Consider the following 25989-nt stretch of genomic DNA (forward strand, 5'->3'; position numbering starts at 1 on the left):
CCTGCAAGCTCTGTAATTGCTGAGCCATCTCTCTAGCCTATTATTGAGAATTTTAATACATGAATATACTCCAATTTGATTGTATTTCCATTCTATTACTCTCTTTTGTCCCCTTTCCCTCACCTCTATTGTCTTGAGTTCTTTTTCCAAGTACTCCTTCTATCTTGATGTCTTATTTCTATTTCTCCTCTCTTCTCTATTCAAAAAGTTGATGGGCTCAGCGTTGTGCAGGTAACCACACCCATTGTGAGACTATGAATGTGCCCCTCAGTACATGTCTGGAGCACAGTGCCCCAAGTACTCCTTCCTACCCTGTAGATCTTAAATTAGTTCAAATTATCCACCACCCCTTCTGTAATGTCCCCTGAGCCTTGAGGGCGTGACAGAGATGTGGTGATTAGCGTTGGGCTCTCAACACCCTCTTCTTTTCAGTTTTGATTTTTTTTTTTCCTGAAGTAGTGGCTTGTTCTAGCCCAGGCTAAGCTGGAATTCACTAGGTAGTCTCAGGGTGGCCTTGAACTCAGGGCAATTCTCCTACCTCTGCCCCTTGAGTACTGGGATTAAAGGTGCATGCCACCAGCCCAGCAGGTTTGATGAGTTTTGAGTCTCCTCAGTGTCTACAGCCATCTCCATAGAGAAGCTTCTCTGACTGGCAGTGAGAGCAGCACTCATATTCTTTCTGTCACCTCTGCAACACTCCCTAAACCCTGGGGGATGTGACACAGATGACCCATCCAGTGATAAGTACTAGGCTGTCCCTTCTTGTCACCTTGATGAGTGTTGGATCTCCCCACTATTCACTGTCGTCTGTAAAACGTTTTTCTAGCCAAAAGTGAGGATAGTGGTAATCAGTGGATACATTTAGAAGGCAACTTGATGGGATTTACATGTCCATGTGGCCAAGGAACAGTGGTAGCTTTCCTGTAGGATCTATGTCCACTCAAACCATCAGCTTCTGGCTTGGTTTTCAGTACCAGAAATGGATTTCCTTCCACAAGGGGGCCTCAAATCCCACCAGAGAGCTATTGGTTATTCCCATAACTTATGTGTCACTGTTACACACCACTGCTTGTTAGGATTATGGATGTCTTTTCTCCTCCAGTAGGCTGCATAACACTTTCTGGCACTATGGCAGCTAGACAGCAGTGAGGCAGCTTCCATCTCAGTTTTACTGAGGAATCAAACCCTGGGCCTGTCAGGCTTTGAAAGCAAGCACCTTTAACTGCTGAGCCATCTCTCCATCCCTGAAGGTTTTTTTTTTTTCCCATCACACCCCAGAGTCTTAGTTAAGCCTTAGTCATACAGCTGGTGCTTGAAATGGTGTTATAGTCAGCTTTGTGTTGCTGGGATGAACTTCCAAACAGACACAGTTTATGTGAGGAACAAGATCCAGGGGAAGTTCCATAATGGCAGAAGAAGCTGGTTTCCTTTCACAGATCCAAACAGAGAGGAAAAAAAAGACACCACCAGTTCCACAAGCAAGAGCAAAAAGTGGCAGCCAAATAACAGGGTACCCAGAAGAGCTCACTCTGCTTACCTTAGGCTGGGAACAGATCTGCCCCCAGTAACACCTTTGTTTGGCCTGGACCCTAGGATCTGCCCCCAGTGACACCTCTGCCAGCCAGGCAGCTGGAAATCCAAGTCTATTGAGGGACATAACATTCAAAGCACCACACATGGGTTCTTCTCAGAGCGGATGAGGTGTGCTCTCCTCTTTCCTGCTTCTGTCCCTCATATCTTTGCCCCCATATTCTCAGCTGCTTCAACCAAGTATCCTGGTCTTAATATTTGTAAAAACCTCTACAGCAGTAGCCATAAAGTGGAAACAGCCCATTACCAGTTGAATAAACAAATTATGCAGAGGAGTGACTTTTAAGTGAGACAAGCCAGTTATGGGGGCATAATAGTTTCCATGGGCCCAGAGAGGAAGAACGGAGAAAGAAGAATGGCTGTTTTGGGGTAGGGTTCCTGATTTGCAATATGAAAACAGGCCTGGTGACAGATGGTGGTTATGATTATAAAACTGCATGAATATAATAGAACTGAAGCGTACATTTGAATGGTAAAATGGGTGGGTTTGATCACTTCTTTTACCACAATTAAAAGCAAAGAAAAAGGGAGTGAGTTGCTAATGCAGGGCACAGTGTGAACGGACCTTGGAAGCCTTGTGTCCCATGACACAGGCCAACCACAAAAGGCCTGATTCCGCCGGCATGAAGCGTCTGAATGGGAGAACTCACAGGGCAGAAAGTGGGTTAGCGGTGGCCCGCAGAGAGTGGGTTTCACTTTGGAGTGGTACACGTGCATTAAAACTGGGCAGAGGTGGCAGTTATTCAACACTGAGTATTTAGTGCCCTTGCATTTGATGTGGATTTTTATGCAGTAGACACACAGTACGTCTTGTCCCTGCATGGTGCTCTTGCTAGTGCTAAGGCCATGTAGCCATGACAGCGCTCATGAGTCCTGATGGGGCTGGAGGTGGCAGGTGGGAAGGACACTGAGAGTGGCTTTGGTGATGCAGTCCCCATCTGACAAATCTCACTTCCTCAGGGCAAGCCTCTTCTTGGCATCGCCCAGTTCACACTTAGGCTTGTGAGTTCCTTGCTTGTTGTATATTCATTTTAGTTGCCTGCTACCAGTCTGGATAAATGCCCCTTCCCCAATTTACTGGAGTTAAAAAATATTTTATTTATTTGTTTGAGAGAGAGATGGAGACAGACAGACAGAAATAGAAACAATATGGACGATGTGTCAGGGCCTTCTGCTGCTGCAAACTCCAGACACATGTGTCACTTCATGCATTTGACTTTACTTGGGTACTGGGGTATTGAACTCAGGTTGTCAGGGTTTGCAAGCAAGCACCTTTAACTGTTGAGCCAGTTCCCCGGCCCTGCTATTTATTTATTTATTTTCCCTGCTGGCTTTGGAGTTTATTTCCTTGCTTCTTGTGATTAGAGATGACGCATTGTTTTGTCATCTCTCCTCGTCAGGTCCGGGCTTCACACTGCACATGTTCTTGGCACGTTTGTGGCTGTATCCTCAGTGTTTCCAGAGCGATCACTTCAATCTTCAGTTCATTTGAGGTGCTTTCTGGTTTCATGTAAAGCCAGATGCACAAGGTGGTGCCTGTGCCTGAAGTTCATTTGCAGTGGCTCTAGGTCCTGGTGTGCCCACCTCATTCTCTCTGCTTGCAAATAAGTAAATAAAGATATCTTCAGGGCTGGAGAGATGGCTTAGCGTTTAAGGTGCTTGCCTGCAAAGCCTGTGCACCCATGTTTGACTCCCCAGATCCCATGTAAGCCAGACACACAAAGGTGAGTCAAGTGCAATGTTGCACATACCCACTAGGTAGCGCAAGCATCTGCAGTTTGATTACAAAGGCTGAGGCCCTGGCATGCCAGTTCTCTCTCTCAAAAAAATCGAAATAAAAATATTTTTTTAAAAAGATTATTGTTAGAGGAAAAGAGCAGGAGAAAACAAATGATTACAAACAAAGGTAAAAACTACACAAAGGTAACTAGGAATGAAAATAAAGGGCTGGAGAGAGAGTTCAGTGGTTAAAGGTACGTGCTTGAAAGCGCGACAGTACTGGGTCGATTCCCTGGTGCCCAGGAAAACAGATGCACAGAGTGGAGTGTCACATGAAGGGTCTGTGGGGACTCTGGGTTAGACGGGTAGGGTCAGCGGTCTGGTGGCTCCAGCATCTGTGGCATCATGTTGTGACAAGCATCTGCTGTGGCTGTATGGGCTGTGGGTAGAGAGGTGTCTGCTATGGCTGCGTGAGCTGTGGGGTCCTCTGGGTCCCTGGCTGGGTTAGTAGGAACTGGCTCCAGCCGCAGGTCTGTGCACAAGCAGGGCCAGGGCAGCTCTGGGGCTGTGCTCAGCTCCTGGTTCACAGCGTGGGGGCCGGGCTAGGAGCCAGTGTGTTGTGGTCGCCTTCACTGCTAGCAGAAAGCACCTGACCCAAAGCAGCTGATGGGAGAAAAGGGCTTGTTTTGGGTTACAGACTCGAGGGGAAGCTCCATAATGGCAGGGGAAACTGGCATGAGCAGAGGCTGGACATCACCTCCTGGTTAACATCAGGTGGACAATAGCAACAGGCAAGTGTGCCAAACACTGGCAAGGGGAAGCTGGCTGTAATCTCCATAAGCCCGCCCCTGACAAAGAGCGGCTCCAATTCCTAAATTGCCATCAGCTGGGGACACAGCATTCAGCCCACCTAAGTGTATGGGAGACCCCTGAGTCAAACCGCCACACAGGGCTGGGTCTTCCTGCAGCTCTGAGGCTCGCAGCAGGTCTGGGCATGAGGGGTGCAGTGTGGGGTGGGGCGGCTTGGCTTAGGCAGTTGTGTCAGAAGTTGAAGGACCTTTGATGCCAAAAACTGCAGCTCTGAGGTGGGTACGCTTCCCACTGGTTTCCTTAAGGGACTGCGTCTGCAAGTCACCCACCGGTACTGATGGCTTCTGCCCTTCTGTGTCTCCCATCACCTCTGAAACCCATGGTGTGCCTTTGCCCTGGCACTGCTGCTGCAGACGCAGCACTCCCTTGACATCCCTTCCCTCTGCCTGGACGGCTTAGCATTCCTTGCAGGGCCGTCCACTCATAACCATTTACATATTTTTGCATATGTGAAATGTCTTTATTTTGAAAGATATTTTTGATGGATATGAAAATTTGGGGTACTTTCTCTTAGCACTTGCATTGTCTTCACCTTTGCATTGTGTGTGTGCGCGCGCGGGCACGCGTATATGTGCCGCAGCATGGTGTGGAGGTCAGAGGACGCCTCTGAGGCGGTGTCCTCAGCTCACCTGCTCGAGGCAGCGTCCATGGCTTCTGTTGCTTGCTGGGCGAGCTGCTCTGTGAGCCTCTGGGAGGTCTGCGTTTGCTTCCACCCCGCCTCCGCGTGCTGCGCTTACAGAAGCCACATGGCCTGTGGGGACCTGAGTTCAGGGTGTTGGGCTTGTGGTACTCTCTCCACTGAGCCAACTCCCCACTCCCACCTCTTTATACTGTTTCTGACAAGAAATCTTCACTGATCATTATTTTTGTTCTTTTTTATTTTTTATTAGGTGGTTTTCTTTTGGCAGGTTTAAAATGTTTTCCCTTTAAGCAGTTTGATTTCTGGGGATTTCAGCACAGTTTTCTTCAATTCTGCAGTTTTCCTAGTTCATCATGCCTGTTTGATCTGTAGGCACGTACGTTTCACTAAGTTTGGAATGTCCTCGGCAGGTATTGCTTCACGGAGTTCCTCCTCTTCTCGCCCCTCCAGGCCCTCCTAATGGAGGCGCGCCGCCGGGAAGGAGGTCCGGGCTCAGGAGGCGCTGGCGCGGCTTAGTCGTCCGGTTTGGTGCCTTATTGCTGCCTCATTGACTTTGATACGTTCTGTAATATTCAATCTCATTAATCCTGCGTAGTCCTCTTCTCACGGTTTAAGTTTAAATTCCCTTTATAGGTAATTTTTAGGCTTTTAAAACTCTTCCACAGCCGGGCATAGTTGTGTACACCTTTAATCCCAGCACTTGGAAGGCCAAGGTAGAAGGATTGCTATGAGTTCAAGACCAGCCCGAGCCTCCATAGTGAAACCAGGTCAGCCTGGGCTACAGTGAGACTCTAACTGAAAAAAAGAAGGAAAACCCAAAAAAACAAAAAAAGCTTTTCCATGTCTCTACTTGACAAACTTTTCCTTTAGCTTTTGAACCACAAGGAATGTTAGGTTACTGAGGATGTCATTTTCGAGTTACTGGCCAGCCCTGTGCTCTGAGCCGCTCTCCAGCCACAAGCCTCCCCTGGGCTGGACGCCGCCTCTCTTCCTCTGGCGTCCGCTCAGCTGTGCTGCTCGGGCTCTTTTCTACCCAAGGCCTGGAGGCCTCTGCTGGCAGTGTAAGAAGTGCCACGCCCAAGGCCCACCCGGCTCGGAGCCCGCCTCGTCTGCCTCCGCACTCACCGCCCTTCACTTCTTGATGGCTGGAGTCCCGGAAATGACTGCTGTGTGCTTCATCCAGTTTTTAGCTTATTCGGGTCAGCAGAAACTTTCATCTTTTCAGCCAGGTGCGGTGGCACACACCTTTAATCACACCACTAGGGGCAGAGGTAGGAGGATTGCTGTGAGTTGGAGGCTAGCCTGAGACTGCATAGTGAATTCCAGGTCAGCCTGGGGTACAGCAAAACTGTACCTTGAAAAACAAACAAACAAACTGATTATCTTTCTTTTTTAAAATCATGGCTGGCCCTTGAAGCCAAAAATGTTTCTAATTGATATAATTTAAAAGCAGTATACTTTGGCAATAAGATTTATTTATGAGAAGGTAGTCTTTGCTTCATGCTGTTGTCCTCCATTCCACCCCCAAAGTGGAACGTGTTTAGTTTTGTGTTGACTTTATTCTTAATAAAGAAATAATTGACATCACTAGATCTAAGCAGGGTCTGCACCCCACACAGGCTCCTAAGTATATTCAAGTGCCTTCCCGCACTTAGTGTCAGTAAATAGTACCTATGGCTTTTGAATAATCAGATATACATAATTAAATACCTAGTATATGTCTTGTTATGCATATGTGCTCGCTTTTCATTTTCACCTTAGGTTAGGACATGACCAAATTTTCTAGCATAATCCAGGGCTCACTTAGCTCCTCCTAGGGAGACTCAGGGGATGCAAAATTTGGGCATTTGTCTGAGGCTTCCAGCTGAAACCTTGATGCTTCTGTTGGGAAGACCATGCTGTTTTACAATGACTTCCTAAGCTCAGTGAAATGCTTCAGTGTTTGAAAAGCAAGCCATCTAATTAGACATGATTTTTAGGCTCACAGCTGAGAGATTGCAGCCAAGGTTATCATCATCACCTTACAGTGATTCAGGACAGGCACACAGGCTTTGCAGTGGGATCTGATCTTTACAGTGATTTCAGGACAGGCACACAGGCTGTGCAGTGGGATCTGATCTTTACAGTGATTTCAGGACTGGCAGGCACATAGGCTTCAACAGGATCCGATCTTTACAGTGATTCAGGACAGGCACACAGGCTTTCAGTGGGATCCGATCTTGTGATTTCAGCACAGGTACACAGGCTTCAACGGGATCCGATCTTTAAGGATTTTTGAAAGGTACTTACTCCATGTCTTTATTAATCTTCATCTATCTTTAAAAATATTTTAGTATTGGGCTGGGGAAATGGTTTAGTATTAAAAGTGTTTGCCTGTGAAGTCTAATGACCCCAGTTCCATTCCCCAGGACCCACGTAAGCCAGATGCACAAGGGGGCGCATGTGTCTGGAGTTCGTTTGCAGTGGCTAAAGACCCTGGCCCACCCATTCTCTCTTTCTCTCTGCCTCTCTTTCTCTCAAATAAATAAGTATTTTTAAAAAATCAGTATTGCCTTTCAAATTGACATTGGTTGCAGGTAGGAGTGGCTCCTGAAGTTGAGATGCCTTATTCTCGCTGCTTTTTTTCCTGAAGAGATCTCCTGTTAGCTGAAGCTGCTGTGAGGCTCTCTGGTACTGATGCATGTGTGCTGGGGTGGGGCTGGAAGCCAAGTTCAAAAGTGAGTTGATGATGTGAGATTGAGCTCAAGGCATTCTTGAAATCACCCCTACAGTCCTTAAATTGCTGGTCGTGTGTTGGGCAGAATTGTTTTTCTTGCGTCGCTCCCAGTGTCTCAGCACACGCAGCACCGTGCTCTCCCGCTCCGCTCCGCACCCGGCGGGGGGATTTACTTGCCTACACATGGTCAGAAAATCTTTTCTTCTTGCACCGTCTTTCCAGTAAGTATTGAACCTGGGACACATACAGACTAGAATAGTGATTTAAATTGTTCTTTACCTTAAATTTCTTCAAATTAAAAAATAAAACACGTGTGGATGCATTTAAGTAAAAAATGCCTATATAGTACTTCGCCACCGCATTTCTGGCTTCCCTGTACTCTAGATATGTGCTTAGCAGGTTGCGATGATCCTGTTGACTCATGCAATAATTATTAGCAGTGTGTGAGGTTGCTCCATGCACTTGAGTTGTAGGAGTCATTTTTTTCCCCACTTAGAACTTATGGGAAAGCACATTTTATTTTATTTTTGAAGAGATCTAGAGGATTCTTTTAAAAAATTTTTATTTATTTGAGAGCGACAGACACAGAGAGAAAGACAGAGGGAGAGCGAGAGAATGGGCACGCCAGGGCTTCCAGCCTCTGCAAACGAACTCCAGACGTGTGTGCTCCCTTGTGCATCTGGCTAACTTGGGACCTGGGGAACCGAGCCTCAAACCGGGGTCCTTAGGCTTGACAGGCAAGTGCTTCGCCGCTAAGCCATCTCCCCAGCCCGGAAAGCACATTTTAAAAAGAGCAAGGAAGGGCTGGGGAGATGGCTTAGCAGTTAAGGCTATGCCTTTTGCCTGCAAAGCCAAAGGATCCTGGTTTGACTCTCCAGGACCCACATAAGCCAGATGCACAAGGTGGCACATGCATCTGGTGTTCGTTTGTAGTGGCTGGAGGCCCTGGAGTGCCCATTCTCTCTTTCTCTACCTCTTTCTCTCAAATAAATAAATAAAATATATTTAGAAAAAGATCAAGAAAGACAAAAAATTGATGTGTGGTGTGAAGTAGTTGGGATCGAGGTCCACAAGCCATCCTCCTGTTTAAGACAGGATGTGACTTTCACTCCGCATTGGGACGTCATGACTCCTCCTCCTTGTCACCTGATACCGCAGTCCTGCACCATTCACCTGCACTCCTCATGTGAGTGGCCCTGGAGCAGGAACGTGAATGTAGGCATGAACCTGGAGCAGGTGGCGGGCACTCATTGCTCATTGTGGTCAAGTGACTGGCACAGATGGGAAGAAGGTCAGAGTTGGCCTGGGCTGCTTCTCTCGATAACAGTCCTGTTCATTACACGACAGCACCCCACCGACCGTGCTAGGAGGGTACGTGGACCCTGATCTAACCAGTACTGTATTCTGTGCAGATGGGAACACATCTTGTCTCACTTTATCAGGGGCTCATTTGTTTATTTTTAACAGGAATCACTAGATTCGATCTACTTGGAGATTTTGGAAGGTTTAATTGGCTGGGGAATTTCTACATTGTGTTATCCTACAACCTGCTCTTTGCCATTGTGACAACACTGTGTTTGGTCAGAAAATTCACCTCTGCTGTACGAGAAGAACTTTTCAAGGCTCTAGGTAATCTTGACGTAGTTAACCATTTGTCTGTCTGTGTTCAACCTCTCAGTGTGTGACCAGCAGCTGTAGTCTTTGTCCACTACTTACCAACTGTGAGCCACGCAGAATCACGTCACCGAGCCCTGCTCTATCTGGAAGGCGGTGGTGATCCTTCTGCTCTGTGGACTGTGTGGATTGAAACTGGACTGCTTACTGTGAGACCTCAGCACAGTGCTGGGGTGTCCCTAAGACCTCAGGGACCATCCTTGTTCTTATGATGCTGGTAATGGGACTGCAAGATCGAAGGCTTGTTTTTTGGTTATAATGCCTTTTTCTATTTGTGTTTAAAGCTTGCTTTTTTAGCCTTGAATAATTCAGGATAACAAGGGTGCATTCTTGTCAGTGGTAGGATAAAGGGTCATTCAACGTCATGGGCTCTGAGTTACATGCATTATGATGGTGCTAACTGCTGTGAATTATGAGTGATTTTCATGCTCACTTCCACACTAATGCTACATGTAGTTCACGCTTAATACTTTCATATTACCAGGATGCTGTAAGCTGTCTTGGACTTGGAGTATTTGATGACAGAAGAAGGGAATGGCAGAGATTTATTGTAGAAAAGTGTAGAAAATTCTAAGAGCTCGTTTAGCTGAGCTAACATCATTTGGATGCTTATGCACCTTATAAACTGTGACTTCAGCTATTTCAAAAAGCCAACTATGGGTTGATTCATTAAGGCCCAATTTTTTTTTTTTTTTTGAGGTAGGGTCTCACTCTGGCTCAGGCTGACCTGGAATTCACTATGTAGTCTCAGGATGGCCTTGAACTCTTGGCGATCCTCCTACCTCTGCCTCCCGAGTGCTGGGATTAAAGGCGTGCGCCATCACGCCTGGCTAAGGCCCAATTTTTAAATAACTCACACTATACAAGCAGCAATAACATTTCTCATATCATCAATCCTCTGCTGCCCTGACACTTGGGAAGATGAGCTTATCTGGGAAAAACATTCATGTTACCATCCAGCCCCTTGCCTAGCTGCATAGCAATGCTCATTTCTACCACTGTCCTGGTTTTCCTGCAGGGCTCCATAAACTTCACTTATCAGATACTCCAAGAGATTCAGAAACTACAAAACCTTCTGCAAATGGGCACCAGAAAGCACTGTGAGACTCTCCTGGTTCAGCACTGTTCTGCAGAAGAGCCTCAGGACTCCAAACTCTTGACATTCCTGACAGACAGAGCATTTTCACACCGACTGACCAACTGAGCGCCTGGTGGTTAGAGTCTGCGCCTATCTACCTATCTATTGGGGTCACTTTTCATAGCCCATGAGGACTGGTTATGCTGATCGTGTTTTTTAGTTTTAATTTTCTCAGATCCTGTTAAATGAAGATTCATAGAGATGAAGAAAAGCACACTTTTCTGCAGACGTGTTGCTTGTCAGCAGACAACCATCCACATGAGATGGTCTCCCTGAGGTGGCAGTGTGAGAAGAGGTGGACCAGGAGCCTGCCTAATGCTTTGCTTGAAGCAGGAGGAGTTTGGTTGTGCAAGTGGAAACCTGACTGAAGGTCACCCTTGTATCTCATGAAGCCTCTTTAGAAAGGGCCGTTTTCATTCGTAGAAACTGCCATGCTGATTGCAAGTTACATTTTTAAAATTTCCTTAAAAAAACCAAAAGCATAGTTTTAATTCATGTTATAGAACTGCCATTAGACTCTGAGCCAAGGGAGGCACCCTGAGCCTGCACAGTGTGGCAAGCTGTGGTGGGCAGTGTGTGTGTGCGTGTGCGTGTACCTGGATTACCTCCCATGGCACAGTTGCCAGTGAGCACACTTGTCACTTGGACTTTGCCTTACGGGCCGTCTGCACACTCACTGCTTTAAACCGCGGTCTTCGAGCCTCTCTGGATTCCCTGTGCTCCGTGGTGCTGTGCCGTGGGAACAAGTGCCGAGTGGCGAAGCTCTTCCTCCTCCTCGTGTTCCTCGGGCTTTGGTCACATTTGCATACACCACGACACACCGTTGACTTACAGATGCTTCCAGTACAACACCCAGAACTCACAAGGCCAGCTTCTCCGTGGAAGAACACGCTCTAGCAACCTTGTATTTGCTAAGTTACAAGGAGTTGTTGGATGGTTTCCCGACTCAGTCTGCTGAATCAGAACGTGAGCACACGCTCTGTGGCTGGCCCCAAGCCAGGGTCCGCACCAGACCCGCCCTTCTCACAGCTACAGTGCTGCACTTCGTGTGTGTGCGACACACTGCGTTCAGACACAGCATTTCCTCAGACTGTTGAATTAGAAGTTTCTGCTGGAGAAATCTAGGAAAAACAGGCCATATCTATTTGATCAGAAATTTCATTGCTGGGGGTGGTGGCGCCTGCCTTTAATCCCAGCACTTGGGAGGCAGAGGTGGGAGAATCACCGTGAGTTTAGAAATGAGACTCCATAGTGGGTTCCAGGTCAGTCTGAACTAGAGCGAGATCCTACCTCGAAAAACAAAAACAAAATAAAAAACAAGAGTTTTCATTTAGAAGCAAACAGTAAGACAATTGTGTACACCGCTAAGTTGAGCAAGCACCACAGGGAGGTGAGCCATGTGTCCCCACTGAGCACGTCTCTCCTCTGTGTGTGCTGAGGATGTACTTGCCATCCTCCCTCCTGTCTTTAAAATCGCTGAGTTTTCAGAGAAACCAAGCTGCTGTTCTTCGGGACTCAGTGCACACTAGTCCAGGACTGATGGATTTTCTGCATAAGCTCTATCTTCCATCTTACAGTAAAAACTGCTTTCCAATTTCATGTTCATTATGGTCACGTTAGCGCTAATTGCAAGCCCTGCTTCTTACTGAAACCTGAAATCCATACTTGGAGTGCTACACCAAGCTGAGAGAGAACAGAAAGAAAGTCAGGAGTGTGCTGAAATTACTTTTAACTTACACCACTTCCAGGACACATCCTAATAACAGAGCTCCTGGGAATTTGTAAGATAAGGTATCTGAAACAATTTTCATAAAATATTAAACTTTTCAATGTCTGTCTCAACTTTCTGTTCCTTTCTGTTCTGGAAGTTCCTTTCTGTGCAAGGATGTGAGCTAGACTTGGCTCACTAGGCTTGCCAACATGAATAATGAATTCCAAGGCACTTGCTGCTGAGGTGGCTGGTGGGCATCAAGTGCATCATTTCACCATGGGTCTCTTCTCACTATGGTTGGTCTGTGTCTGCTGCCCCGTCACCACCACCTTGGAGCTGTACCTGGAGTAAGGGGTTAAGTCTAAGGGCAGGTGCTACATTGGGTGTGCTGGAGGCTAGCTGCCCTGAGGACCATAGAGATGGACGAGAGGATGGCATACTGTCGGGCCACCCATGCTGAGTGCTGGTGAGAGCTCTCCTCTGTGCGGTGGGGCTTCTGAGAGAAGGTAGGTAGGCCCTTGCGCCAGCTCCTGTGCTCATGCCTACCATTTACTTCCGACTGGATGGGTGCGCTAGTGAATGCATTAAACCAAGTGGTCTGTTTTCACACCTTGAGTTGCTGCTTTCAAAGGGCATCAGACATGTTGCTCAGAGAGTTTATTGAGTGGTTTAGCAGATTTTTATCATTAACTGGTTCTGCAAATTATTTTACAGTGGCACATTTTATAGATTATAACATTTGTACTGACTTTTACTATTTTCACAGAAAGTTCATAGCTCTAATCTCTATGTAGGTTTGTGCACATTCTGTGGACAGTTGTCTGCTCTGCCAGCCTTCTGCAGGGTGGCACAAGTGCCTGCTGCACACGAGCCCTTGAACTTACTCGTGATTAGCACAGGGCTTAATGTAGACAGGCAGAATTATTACAAGATTAATAAAAGTGAAGAAGAATGCACTACTGTATGTTTGAGCTTTGGAACCTGCTATGTTACTTTAAAAATGAGGACATACACTGGTGAATTTTTGTTTATAGACTGTCCACAATTTTTTTTTTTGTTAGTCTTGTGTGTTTCTGAGATACTTTAACTGTGACCTTTAAAATGTCTTAGAAATTAAAGTTATATAGAGAGCAATTTCATACTGGGTTTGCAAGCACACATACACATGCATATTAGACTAAATATCTACATACACATTATACACATATAGTCAGTTAAATGCCAGCGTGACTAAAGCTTAAGGGTATTGATAAACTACTTTTATTTCAACTTATAAAGGGCAATAATTACCCTGATGAAATGTTGAACAGGAGACGAAATAAAGAAAGAAATTGCTTTCTGTTGTAGATTGGTTGGTAGATAAATTTCTTTGCAACTCTAAATGTAGCATCAATAGTTGAAAGCAGATGTTTTAAATTAATTATTCAAGCTATTTCCATTTGTTTAGGTCTTCTGGTTTTTTTCTGTAGGACTGAGCTCCATCCACAGTTCTGCAAAATGCCCAAGTGCCCTTCACATCAGGGGCACACGGCCTGCAAGCACCAGAGTCTTGCACATGAGCCCATGATAAGAAATCCACCTCATCTGGTAGCAGTGCACACATGCACTAAGACACACAGAAATGAGAATTGAGCAAAGCAGTGGGATTTTTTTGGTTGTTTGGGTGCCCTTCTTGGCCCGGGCATTGCTATAGAATTATTTGTTGTGGGTTAGAGAATGTGTTTAAACCAGCTGAAGTCGTGGAACCTGCCCAATACGGGCTGTCACGGTTCAGAGCTTAGGCAGCTGGTTTCTCTCCGATGGTCTTTGCAACAGAAATGCTTTCCTCCCAATTCTCTTATCCAGCGGAAAAGCGGTGTTTGCCAGTGGCAAATGTAATCACATAGGAAATCCAGATGTCACCCACTGACTCGAGTACAACTCTGGCGTTGTGGCCTCGCTTGTCAGGTCCTGAGAAGTCCAGTCCCTGAACATGAACTGTGGCGAGCTGTGAGCCTGACAGTGGGGAGCTGCAGGTTCTGTGCCAGCTCTGCTGAGGGCACGTGCTTCTGTCTTTCCTCTGAAAGGCTGTTACGACGTAAGCAGTGTTGCTTCTAGGGGACACCTGAGTGCCAAGGGCACACAGTGGTGTAGCTATTTACTCTGATGCTCCACTTGTTCTTTCATGGTGTTGGGACCATCCATGGTTCTATGGGGTCCTAATGATGGGCTTGAAGATTAAAGGGCATGTGCAGTGTTGTTGAGATCCACTCTCATCACCCTACAGCCTGGCCTTTCCCTTCATAGCCCAGGGCTAGTGCAGGCTGTCAGAGCCTCGCTGTATCATGCTTGCTCTCAGTCCTTACTGCGGACTTTTCTCATCATAGACTGAAGGGTGCAGGGCAGGGAGGGAGCTGAGTGCTCCGTCCTGACATGGGTGGCCCTCGGCTCTGCCACGTAGGAAATCCACCCCTCCATTTCATGGCTGACGGCCAGAGCCCAGGAAGCTAAAGGTTTGTCTGGGCCACCCTGCTGGTGAACCAGAGATGAGGAGGTCAGTCCAGGCCAATGCACCTCCAGCTCACCCTCTAGTTTTAAGAGTGGTTCATATGCGCTGAAAGGACCAGAAGCCTTTCACAAAGGTTGCTGAGTTAAGGCTCCACTCTACTGTAGCCAGCTTCTAGAGGCCTTACGCTGCTCTGGAAAGATCCTAGAAGAAGCCTCAGGCCATGTCTGCTCATGGGGCAGGGCACAGTGTGGCCTTTGTTCTCCTGGGCTACCTCTGGCCAGTGCGTCCTGGACACAGTCGTCTATGGTGGTGCCTCAAGGTTGGTGGTGGAGTGAGGAGAATGCCTGGAATTGTCAGTGCCGAGGAAACAGCAGCCATACAAACTCAAGAACTCAGGTCTGCCCACCACGTGGGGAGGCAGGCAGAGTCCCTGTCTGCATGAACATCCCACCCACTGGGCCACAGCTGCTGTGCACGGACTAGCCTGTGACCCCTGCCAGAGCCTGAGGCATGGGCACTTGTATCAGTTATTACTGTTAGTAATTTATGGAAACCTCCTCCTCTAGTGATGACTGTAGGTGTTATGGTGAGTTGTGGTGGATCCTCAAGGACAAAAGTGAGTTCAAAGTTAATGGCGGGCTGTACAGAAGCCACTGCACTGGTTCCTTAGGAGTCATACAGGCTTTTCAGCTATCCTTGTGGAACCTTCATTCCTGTCGTTGCCTTACAATCATGGTTTCAGGGGCTGGGGAGATAGCTCAGGGGGTAAAGTGCCTGCTATGCAAGTGTGATGACCTGAGTTTGGACCCCTAGAACCCATGTCAAGCCAGGCACCTGGAATCCCAGCATTCTGATGGTGAGACAGGAGGCAGAGGGGATTTCCTGGAAGCTGGCAGCCCAGCTAGCCTGGCCAATTCACTGGCAAGCAGTGAGATGGTGCCTCCAATAAGGTGAGAGGACCAACCCCTGAAGTTGTCCGTTGACCTCCACACACATCCCCTAACCTGCATATGCCTATTGTCACACATGAAAAGTCACATTTTCTTACACTGTAAGGGTTTGGGATTGGTGTGAGGTAGGTCAAAAGCCTGGAAACATATGTGAGTCTCAGTTTTACATCTTTTCCACGACTCGCTTGGTTAAGCTGATACCTAGATGTGTCAGACACCCATTTTCTTGTATGGCTTTGTCCTAGACCCCAGTTAAGCCCTCCTTTACTAAAGGTAATAATACTGGATCATCAAAACATTACCCTCATTTTAACAGTGTTTTGCCATTCTAGCTGTAAGCCAGTGTCACCACAGGGCTGTTTGCTGGTGTGGCCTGCTCTGCTCCCAGCTGTTCCATTCGAGGTGTGTCTTTCTCCTTGCTAAATGGCTGTGTAGCCTGTGGCCTGGCACCGTGTGTTAGCCAGGTGCTCAGGGACGTGCACAGTGGGGCAGCGTAGGTACTGTCCAGCTGACCCACAGCCTTCTGCCTGCCTCACGGCACCTGTTTGTCAGCCCCTTAGAATCAGCTCCTAAGAGTGCAAGCCCTCCACCACAAGATGTGCAGCTCCAAACTGCTCTCAGAGAGGCCGGATGAGCGTGTCTCACGTGGGCAATGTGCCATCCTGAGTGTGGTTCTCTGTGGATACTCCTTAATAGGGCCCTGGACACCCAGAGGGCATTTCAAATCTCAAATGTAACTTATTGAAACCTTTGTCCTAACTTTGCTCTTTGTCCCAACTGGCTGCTGTGGGAACCAGCTCTGCTCCCCGGCCACTCCTCAGTTTAGGTGCTCCTGGAGACCTTGTCACAGCAAGGGGGGCGGAGGGTGACGAGTCTGTCCAGGTACCGTGTCGGCCAGCATCCCCCTTGGTCTGAGCAGCTCCGAGGGCTAAGGCAGGGCCAAAATCTGGGGACAAAGAAGGTGAGTGCTGCAAGGAAGGAAGGAAAGTGGTGTCCTCTGACACAGTGGTCATGCCCTTTAACCTTGCCCTTTCAAGACTGGTCTGGTTCATTATATGGTCCACTTTTTAAAATGTTCTCTGGGTCTTAGGAGTATTCAGGGCTATTGGGTTTTTATGTAGCTTCATTCACAATAGCCCAAACTTATAAGCAACCTAAATGTCCACCAGTGAAATATAACTCAGAAATTTGTTTTCTTGAGATGTTTATGGTTGGACAAATTCCTCATAGCAGCCCCATGCAGATTAATGCACTCCATTTTCCTTGTTGATTGCAGCACACATTGTAACTAGAGTCTCCAGCTCCATGGTACCTTCTTCTTGGACTTGATAGTGGTTTTATAATTGTCTCCAACCCACAACATGCCAGGATCCCAAGTATGAGGATGAAAGTCAAAAAGGGATGTGTGAGGGCTGAGGTGGCTTAGTGGTTAAGCGCTTGCCTGTGAAGCCTAAGGATCCTGGTCTGAGGCTCAATTGCCAAGGACCCATATAAGGTGATGCCAAGACAGGTGGCTGCAGCCTGCTCAGATAAGGGAGACATCATTGCCATAGGGACTGCTCTGAGGAGGAAGCCACAGTGCGAGCTAGGGATGTGGCGCCCTATGGCTTGAACCATCCTGCCAAATCTGGGGTTCCCAGTCAATGCTCACATCTCCACACAGCAGACCACAGGCTCTGTGAGGGTGTTCTACAGGTTCGCCAAGACTCGGCCTCAGCATCTGGAGGAGCAGCTTTCCACTGCACGCCTGTTGTGGCCATCTGTGCTACGTTTTGTACCCTCCACGCCTTTGGTGGCACACCTTCTAGAAGGCCACTTTTCTCTGAGAAAATCCATCAGTTTGACATTGGCTGTCACAAGCTGCCTGAGGCCCATCCTCAGTCTCGTGGGATTTTTACTGCTGTTGTCCCCAGTGAAGTCCCATGCCCAGTGCTAATGCTGATTTCCATCTCAAGACCTGTTGCCAACAAACGGCACCAGTGGCTTCACCAGTAAGGGTGTGATGGGAGAGAACCATGCTCAGGGACAGCCGCGGGCATGGCCATGGCCTCTGCTGGGCTCGCCATCTTGGCACCTTCCATGCACCTTGGGGCCTCCCTCTGAGGTCAGAGTGCGCAGCGCCGCCTGGCCGGATGTGGCTGCTTGGCCTTGAGAGGTGAGAAGTTGAGCTCTGAGTGCAGCTCCTCCTGCAGCTTAAAGTGTCTCCAGACCCGTCCTTTGCTGTTGTATGAGGACACCCTGACATGTATATTTATGCCCAAGTTACACGTTCAAAGGATATGATAAAAATAAAGAGAAACAGGGATTTTAACACCTCCTGCAATGTGCGGTGGCCGTCTGTCCCTGACATGTGTTCCTGCTTGGCAGCTGCTTTTGCTGCTCTTGTGCCCAGCCTGACTACTACCTTGCCTGGACACTGCTTTCCTGGCACAATCCTCACACAACACTTCTCCAAGCCGAGAGCAGATTCTTGGGGGGAGGAGGGGAGGGTGGAGGTTGTGGCAGCAGAGACTTAGAACCAGGCAGCTGGAAGTGATCAAGATCCACACTCTCCGCTTTGCTCAGCCCACTGCTGACCAGTGTTGGATGGGTCTCGGTGTGCCCCTCCAGCCAGGAGCACGCTGACCAGTGCAGCTCATTGGCTACTGTAAGCACGGCTGGCACTCTGCATCCCAACTGGTACCTAAGCTGTTCAGAAAACCACTGTGTCCACTGACCATGTAGACACCATTTCCTACCCTTATTTCCTAAATAATATGGCAGGCAACTGATATCTCATTTGAGTGAGACAGGGAAGGGCTATAGAGATGGTTTAGTGGGTAAGGCGCGTCCCTGTGAAGCCCAAGGACCCATGTTCAACTTTCCAGATCTCACATAAGCCAGGCACAGATGACTCAAGTGCACAAGGTTGTACTTATGCACGAGGTAGCACACATCTGGAGTTTCAGTACACTGCCTGGAGGCCCTGGTGTGCCAATCTTTCTCTCCTTTCTCTCTCATAAAGGCATTTGCTACCACGCCCAGCACAAAAAGGGGGGGGAGGTAGAGGCCAAAAGAGAATGGGTATACCTGGGCCTCTTTCAGCCATTGCAAATTGCAAATGAACTCCAGATGCATGTGCCAGCTTGTACATCTGGCTTGTGTGAGTACTGGTGAATCGAACCTACGTCCTTAGGCTTTGCAGGCAAGTCCCTTAACGGCTAAACCATTGCTCCAGCCCTGGACCAGTCTTTTTCGAAAAAGTCTATTTATTTTCAAGTATGGAAGGGGAGATAATGGGCATGCCAAGATATCTTGCCACTGTCAGTGAATTAGACCCATGCACCAGTTTGTGCATCTGGCTTTCATGGGTACTGGGGATTTGAACTGGGGATTTGGTGAGTCCTCTGTCTAGCCCAGGAATAGTATCTACAAATTTTCTTATATATAGGCTACAACAGTCTGTTCCATTGTACCATTAAGATTTTATTTGCAATAGTCTTATGTTGAATACCATTGAATTTTTTTTTTTTGCTTTACATGTGAAAGGTGCTTAACTTCAACAATAATCTATTATTTAAAAATAAATAATTCTTACACAACCAGTATAAGGCTTAGAAGAGGCCATTAGATGTGTGTTAGTGCAAACATCTGGAATATACAGTATTCGTAGTCTCTTAGCTGTTGGTCAGGCACTATCTAGATTCCTCATTTGCCTTAAGTGTTAACACTCACAAATCTATAAATTTTTCTACAGAATAGACACTAAAACTAGCTAGGTTTGTTAGAATTTCCTACATATAATCACAGGGCCCTGCCCTGGAGAACAGCCTAGTGCGGTACTAACCTGAAATCGTGCACAGCTCATCCAAGACTACACTAAGTGCCCTCCCCCTCCTCCCATCTCGATTCCACACCTTTTCCAGAGCATAAATTCAGCACTCAAGAATTTTCTTTTGGTAGCAGGAGCGGCAGAGAGGACAGGCATGGAAAGGAGAGCTATCTCCCAAGGAGAACTCTTCCAAGGCCAGGAGGCAGGTGTGATGGAACAGGTGTGCACAGGACAAGAGGACTGTCTCACGGGGACGCTGGCTGCTGGTGCCCCCCGCTGTTCGCCGGCAGTCCCCGTGCAGCGAGAGCGGGGTCAGACAGATGGAGCACTCGTAGATCTCCCGGCGGGCAGCCTGCAGCAGGGACAGACACCAGTCTGACATGGGTGACTCAACCTAAGTGAGAACTCTAGCTCTCAGAAGCAGGAGGCTCCGGCTTTTCCTTTTGGACTTTCATTGCTCAAACACTGGGACTCTGACTACTTCAAAACAAGGGGACCTGGCAGTTCTTAATGAGCTCATAGGAAAGGCCTAGGGCTCCCATCAAGGCAGACACTATCAAGCTCCCACACTCACTCCCCATCCCATCCGGACTGTGGCTGTGGTTCACTGTTGGTGGCTGGGGCCCGTGGGAAGCCCACCTGCACTTGGATCCTCTCCCAGTCCTCATCTGTGAGCTCATGGCCACATTTTTCGTTCAGCTGCTGAAGAATGCTGCGGTTCACGGCCAGGCAGTGATCGATTTCTGAGAAGAGCTCCTCTATGTTGGTGTCATATGAGCACAGGATACGGTGACTGATTTCTGTGAACTGAGAGAGGCAGAGGCTAGACCCAGTGGATTCCTGAAGGATGGGACATTCTTCCTTAAGGGTCCACTTGGCCTTTCCTCTTCCCTGGAAGCCAGCATGAGGCTCTCCTGTGAGGTCCTTGTGAAGGGATCTAGGGCAAGCCTGGCACTCAGCACCCACATGCGGTCCTGTCTCCTGACTTCCCACACCAACATGAGCACTAGTTCACAGACGCTGAGGTAGGCACCTGTGATTTCCTTAGGCAGGAGCCCATTCATACGAGACTCCTCTTAAATAAGCATTCACCCTTCTCTCATGCTAATCTGTCTTATGTTGGCTCTGGCTGAAGAATTGAGGAGAAAAAGCCATATATATAATTTGCCTTTGCTACAGTTTACTTGGTAAACCCTGGCTGTTAGCAAGGGACACCTTTGGAATTAGACATTTACAGAATAATGTTATCACCTTGCTCTGGGCAGGGTTTAATCTTAAGGAGGACTGCCTTTACACAATGCCACATTTTCGTGGCACTGCTGCCAGTCAAGTGGGAACTTGAGCTGGTTCTAACCTCTCTGCTTTTCAGCCACCCTCCAGCTGTCGATCCAGATTGTAGATTATGTTAGTGCAAATGGAAAAATGGAATCTGAGTTGGGAAGATGGCTCAAGAAGTAAGAGTGCCTCCTGTAAAAGCCTGAGGGCACGGAAACTGCCTTTGTTGAATTCCCCACCACCCACCACCCAGGCAAACAGATTGGGGTGGGCAGTGCACATCTATAATCCCAGTGTTCAGGGAGTGGAGGAAGGAGTATTGCTTCTGAAGACACCAAGCTCTAAAAGCAGCGAGAGAATCCGTCTCAAGGAAACATGGGTGGTGGTTAGAGGACGGGCTCTCCCACACAGGCGCATACAGCGCACATACCAGCACTTTCACGAATGTGTGTGTAAATGCGTTCGCGTGTGGAGGTCAGAGGATAACTTTCAGGTCTGTCCTTGCTCCTCGTCCTCATTCGAGGCAGGATTTCTATCACTGTGTTGGGTTTGTTTTGTTTTTGGTATTTTTTACATTATACTTTTTTCACCAAGCTCTAAGCCATAATTTAAAGTGTCCCTTGTCTAAAGAACTTAAAAAAAAAAAAAAACTGTTAGCAGATGCATTCAACATACAGACAGCCACATGCCCTTAAGACTTTGTTAAATGTCTGTTTTCCATGTTAGAAATAGAGGCAGCGTGTCACACAGTATTTCAAATACTGGATGATAAATGTCTAGTGTTCCTCCAAACCTTGTTCTTTTACAAAGTCATGCAAATTTTATATAAGTACACTTAGAAAAGTAGAGTGGTCTTAAGACAAATAACAGGCAGAAGACAGCTGGCTGTGACAGGGGCATGTGGTCATCTCTTAATGGCATGACCAGGAGCTGCCAGGATGAGTCCAGATCCACGTGACTGTCCAGGGCACTGAGGCGTGACCCGCAAGGTGGGGCAGTGGCATGGCACTGTGCGCACACAGGACTTTGGGTGAGCTCCCTGCCTGCTTCACTCAGTGCCGTCAGACACCTCAGCCTCCTGCTTCCTGACTTCACCTGGTTACCTGCAATGATGCCCTTGGTATCCGAGTTGTACCCTCCAATTACAAAGGCTCAACCATCTGTGCCTGCCCTTCCCTCAAGATCCATTTTATTATTTAAATTTTTTTTTTTTTTTTGGTTTTTTGAGGTAGGGTCTCACTCTGGTCCAGGCTGACCTGGAATTAACTCTGTAGTCTCAGGGTGGCCTTGAACTCATGGCGATCCTCCTACCTCTGCCTCCTGAGTGCTGGGATTAAAGGTGTGCGCCACCACGCCCGGCTTAAATTTATTTTTTACATGTGTTGTGTTTATGGGCTCATCAGGTCCTCTCGCCACTATAAACCGATGCCAGATGCTTGGACCACTTATGTTCAGTTTACATGGGTGGCTTGGGAATTGACCCCAGTCCAGCAGGCTTTGCAAGCAAGTGCCTTTAACCAGTGAGCCGTCTTCCCAGCCTTGTCACCCCATCTTAAAAGGGCAGACTTAGGAGTGCTATATTATTTGTCTGTCATGTCTAACATGCTTTGAGGCCTTGCTCCCTTGCTCCTCTCCCCCTGCACACAGCTGCCTGCAAAAGTTGATGTCTCACCTAGAACTGGCCTCTTGGAAATGCTCTGCTTCACTTCCAAGCCTCTTGGACTCTGGAAGACGCAGGGCCCAGGCACACAGGCCAGCCACCTGCAGCCAGAGCTGCTGCTGTACCTGAGAGAGACACAGGGGTGACTGCACAAGGGTGTGCATGCACTCACACACACAATTACGTTTGCTCTTTGCCATGTTTAGTCCTGTTTACGCATTGCTGAACCTGGTCAGTTGTGTCCATCCTCTTCTCTGTTTTCTGTTTGTCCTGATGCTTTTTAAATGTTTTCCAATTGAAAGTTTATTTCCAATTTTGCTCTTTATTACTTTGAAGGCTAAAACTCTTCCTGTTCTTCCGGCGGTCACCCTACAAACCTGTATTACTCAGATTATTAGTCAGAATCTTCTCCATCTGACACAGTACAAGGATCTCTGGGTACTTTCCTTTCTCAAGTTTTGTCAGGTGTGAAAGCTGTCCATTTTTCCTTTGTGCGGGACACATGGTTATTCTTGTTTGGTAGACTCCAGTCAGTGCTCAGGAAGCCATTCACACCTCTGACTTCCCCTCTGAAACGCAGCCTTCAGAATTTCTCTTAAAGTAGGCATTTAGAGGCACACTGTGTTGTCAATGTGGGCTCCTCTTGTGTGACTGCTCTGACACAAAGTTGTCTGGGCAGTTTTCATTTTTCCCTGTCACATTGACGGCACCCCTTTCAGTCTCCAGGCTTTTGCTGAGCATCCCATGGTGTCTGTGTCTGAAGTCATGCGGTATTGGTCGTTTTGCATGTCAGTAAGCAGAACCCCGCATCGTGTTGGAAAATCATATTTAGGCTCCTTGTGTGTGTTAAGTCTGGCCTGCTTGTTCCTGAGCTCTCAACATCCTTTGTCTCTCTGCTGCTGCAAGCCATCCACCCCCTTCTACCCATGTTTGCTCTCCTCTTGATGGGATGGAGTCCACCACACTCTTTTCCTAACAGGTAACTTGTCTGGAACACTCTGGCTGAAAGCAGCGGCCAAAGGCAAGGGAGGCCATGGCAGCTGGCGCCTCTTCCCTGGCAGTTCATGCACCGTGGCCCCATGCAGTGTGATGGTGGAGTGGCGCATTTCAAGTGAGCGAAAACAGCACTCACTTTTGTTTACTTGTTTGTTTTTTTTTTTTTTTTCTGAGACAGGATTTTGTTTTGTAGTCCAGGCTGGCCTTGAACTTACCATCTTTCTGCCTCATCCTCCCAAGTGTGCTGGGAGTACAGGCTGGGCTGGGGAGTTGATTGCACACATGAATTCAGTCTGTACACATGTACTTAAAGTGACACTACACAGTGTCAAGCTGAGTGGTGAGTTATGCTAATAATCTAGAACTTTACTTAGAATGTTAAGTGGCAAAGGCAACTTGAAATGCCACAGAGACAGGCCTTCGGCTTTGCTTCTGTGCCTTACCACCCTCTGTCAAGAGCACCTGCTCTCCACTTCCTCCCTCTCTTTGTGACTGTCTTCTTGCCGCTGACTGCTGTGTGCAATTTAATATATATTTTTATTTTTTTCAGCAGTAGGGCTTCACTCTAGCCCAGGCTGACCTGGAATTCACTATGTACTCTCAGGGTGGTCTCAAACTCAGGACGATTCTCCTACCTCTGCCTCCTGAGTGCTGGGATTAAAGGTGTGTGCCTTATGTCTGGCTTTAATTTTTTATTTTATTATATTTTACTTTATTTATTTGAAAGAAAGAGGGAGGGAAGGAAGAAGAGAGAGAGAATGAATGTAGGCATGCCAGGGCCTCCACTTGCTGCCAATGAATTCCAGACGCATGTGCCACCGTGTACATCTGGCTTACGTCGATCCATGTGTCCATAGAATGAATGAGTGAATGAATGAATGAGGCTGCACACCCTTCCTGAGTACATGAAAAGAGATTGTGCTCAGAGGCCAAGTTCACCTGTCCTTGCTTCAGTTTTTCAAAGTGCAGAAATGCCAAGTTATCAGCCCCTGAAATCACCTGGGATCTACTTTAGTGCTATGACCCATGGCTAATTTAACTTGAATTTTATTATTACTGAGCCTACCTGAGAATTATAATGCCTTCATACTTATTAAAAACTCATACTTCTTAATTTCAAAGAAATGTTTTTTAAAAATATTTATTTATTTGAGAGAAAGGGAGTCAGAAAGAGAAAAGCGAGAGGGAAGGAGGGAGAAAATGAATGAATGGGTGCATCTGGCTTACATGGGTCCTGGAGAGTCAAACCTTTGCAGGCAAACACCTTAACTGCTAAGCCATCTCTCCAGCCCAGAATTTTTTTTTTAATTTCTTTCAATTTTTATTTATTTATTTGAGAGCGACAGACAGAGAGAGAAAGAGGCAAATAGAGAGAGAAAGAGCGAATGGGCGCGCCAGGGCCTCCAGCCACTGCAAACGAATTCCAGATGCTTGTGCCCTCTTGTGCATCTGGCTAACGTGGGTCCTAGGAAACCGAGCCTCGAACCAGGGTTCTTAGGCTTCACAGGCAAGCGCTTAACCACTAAGCCATCTCTCCAGCCCCCAGAATTTTTTTAAGTTAGATAAAAATAATTCTCTTAATGTGTAATGGTGGCTAAAGGCTACTATATATATATATATATTTTTTTTTTTTTTTTACAATTTTATTTATTTATTTATTTGAGAGCGACAGACACAGAGAGAAAGACAGATAGAGGGAGAGAGAGAGAATGGGCACGCCAGGGCTTCCAGCCTCTGCAAACGAACTCCAGACACGTGCGCCCCCTTGTGCATCTGGCTAACGTGGGACCTGGGGAACTGAGCCTCGAACCGGGGTCCTTAGGCTTCACAGGCAAGCGCTTAACCGCTAAGCCATCTCTCCAGCCCTACTAAATATATTTTAATCCATCTAAATAATTATCACTTGATCACTTCCAGGCACTGGATGGGGAAGGACGAAAAGGCCTATTAAGCCATTTCTGTGGGACTGATTGTGAGAATAGTTTGGGAACTGAGATAGTATTTACCAGGCAGTGTTCTAGCCTCAAGGGTCAAAGACCTCAGGCACTGCTCCTCTGAGGAAGAGCTTCTAATGCAGCAGGGCAAACACTGCTGCTAATCCAATGTGACAGTGCTGGGGTGGAGGGGCTGGGACCTGCACTCTTGGGAGAGGGGCTCATGAGGGGCTGGGGAAGTAGAGGAGAGGACAGCATCAAGCACCCCATGGTTTAGAACCCTGGTTGCCAGAGGCCAGAGCTGGGGCTGTGCCAGCTTTACCCAGTCTGTGCTGTCTATACCAATAGTTTCATAGGAATCTTGTGGTCTGTCCAGTATGTTCGTTCCATCCTGTAAATAACTGTTATGCTTTTCTGTTTCCTTCACTTCATTCATGTGAATGACTTTGAGAAATCCTGTCTATGTATCCTAGTGCACCTGGGCTGGATGCTCTCCCAGTACACTTGGCCTCTTTATGGCCAGTGTGATCTGTTCTGTGTGTATTTCTTAACTCCTCTGATGAGTACCTTAGATTTAGGGAAACATCTGATTCCTTTGCAAGGTCCGTAGTATTAGATTAGAAATGAGAACAAACAGCTTGAATGCACAAATTCCTTCTTGGTGGAGGAGAGAGCTGCCAAAGAACAATGTCCGTCTGGATGTTTGAAGTCTCTTCTGGTGTCAAAATTCAATAAGACACAGTGTATACACAGGCTTAACACTGGTGCTAGCCTGTTAACATGCGGGCCTCTCAGGGTGTTTCTCAGTGAGCGCACA

The 25989-nt window shown here is 47.4% G+C and overlaps 2 protein-coding genes across 4 annotated transcripts in view; one reads left to right on the forward strand and one right to left on the reverse strand.

Moving 5' to 3' along the window:
* The window catches only part of Lmbr1 (limb development membrane protein 1), a 141271-nt gene extending 129082 nt beyond the window's left edge, over window positions 1–12189 (forward strand). For all 3 annotated transcript variants that reach the window (XM_045160611.1, XM_045160612.1, XM_045160613.1), the window contains 2 exons: window positions 9003–9164; window positions 10228–12189. In XM_045160611.1, coding sequence (XP_045016546.1) covers window positions 9003–9164; window positions 10228–10313 — 248 coding nt within the window. In that variant the 3' untranslated portion in view covers window positions 10314–12189. The remainder of the gene's footprint in view (window positions 1–9002; window positions 9165–10227) is intronic.
* A 7209-nt stretch (window positions 12190–19398) lies between these two features.
* Rnf32 (ring finger protein 32) overlaps window positions 19399–25989 on the reverse strand; it is a 32821-nt gene continuing 26230 nt past the window's right edge. Inside the window, exons 7-8 of the mRNA XM_004669558.2 lie at window positions 19947–20114; window positions 19399–19659 (exon numbers count right to left, since the gene is read on the reverse strand). Coding sequence (XP_004669615.2) covers window positions 19411–19659; window positions 19947–20114 — 417 coding nt within the window. The 3' untranslated portion in view covers window positions 19399–19410. The remainder of the gene's footprint in view (window positions 19660–19946; window positions 20115–25989) is intronic.

Source organism: Jaculus jaculus, chromosome 10, assembly GCF_020740685.1.
Source record: "Jaculus jaculus isolate mJacJac1 chromosome 10, mJacJac1.mat.Y.cur, whole genome shotgun sequence".
In the NCBI taxonomy this organism is placed as follows: Eukaryota; Metazoa; Chordata; class Mammalia; order Rodentia; family Dipodidae; genus Jaculus; species Jaculus jaculus.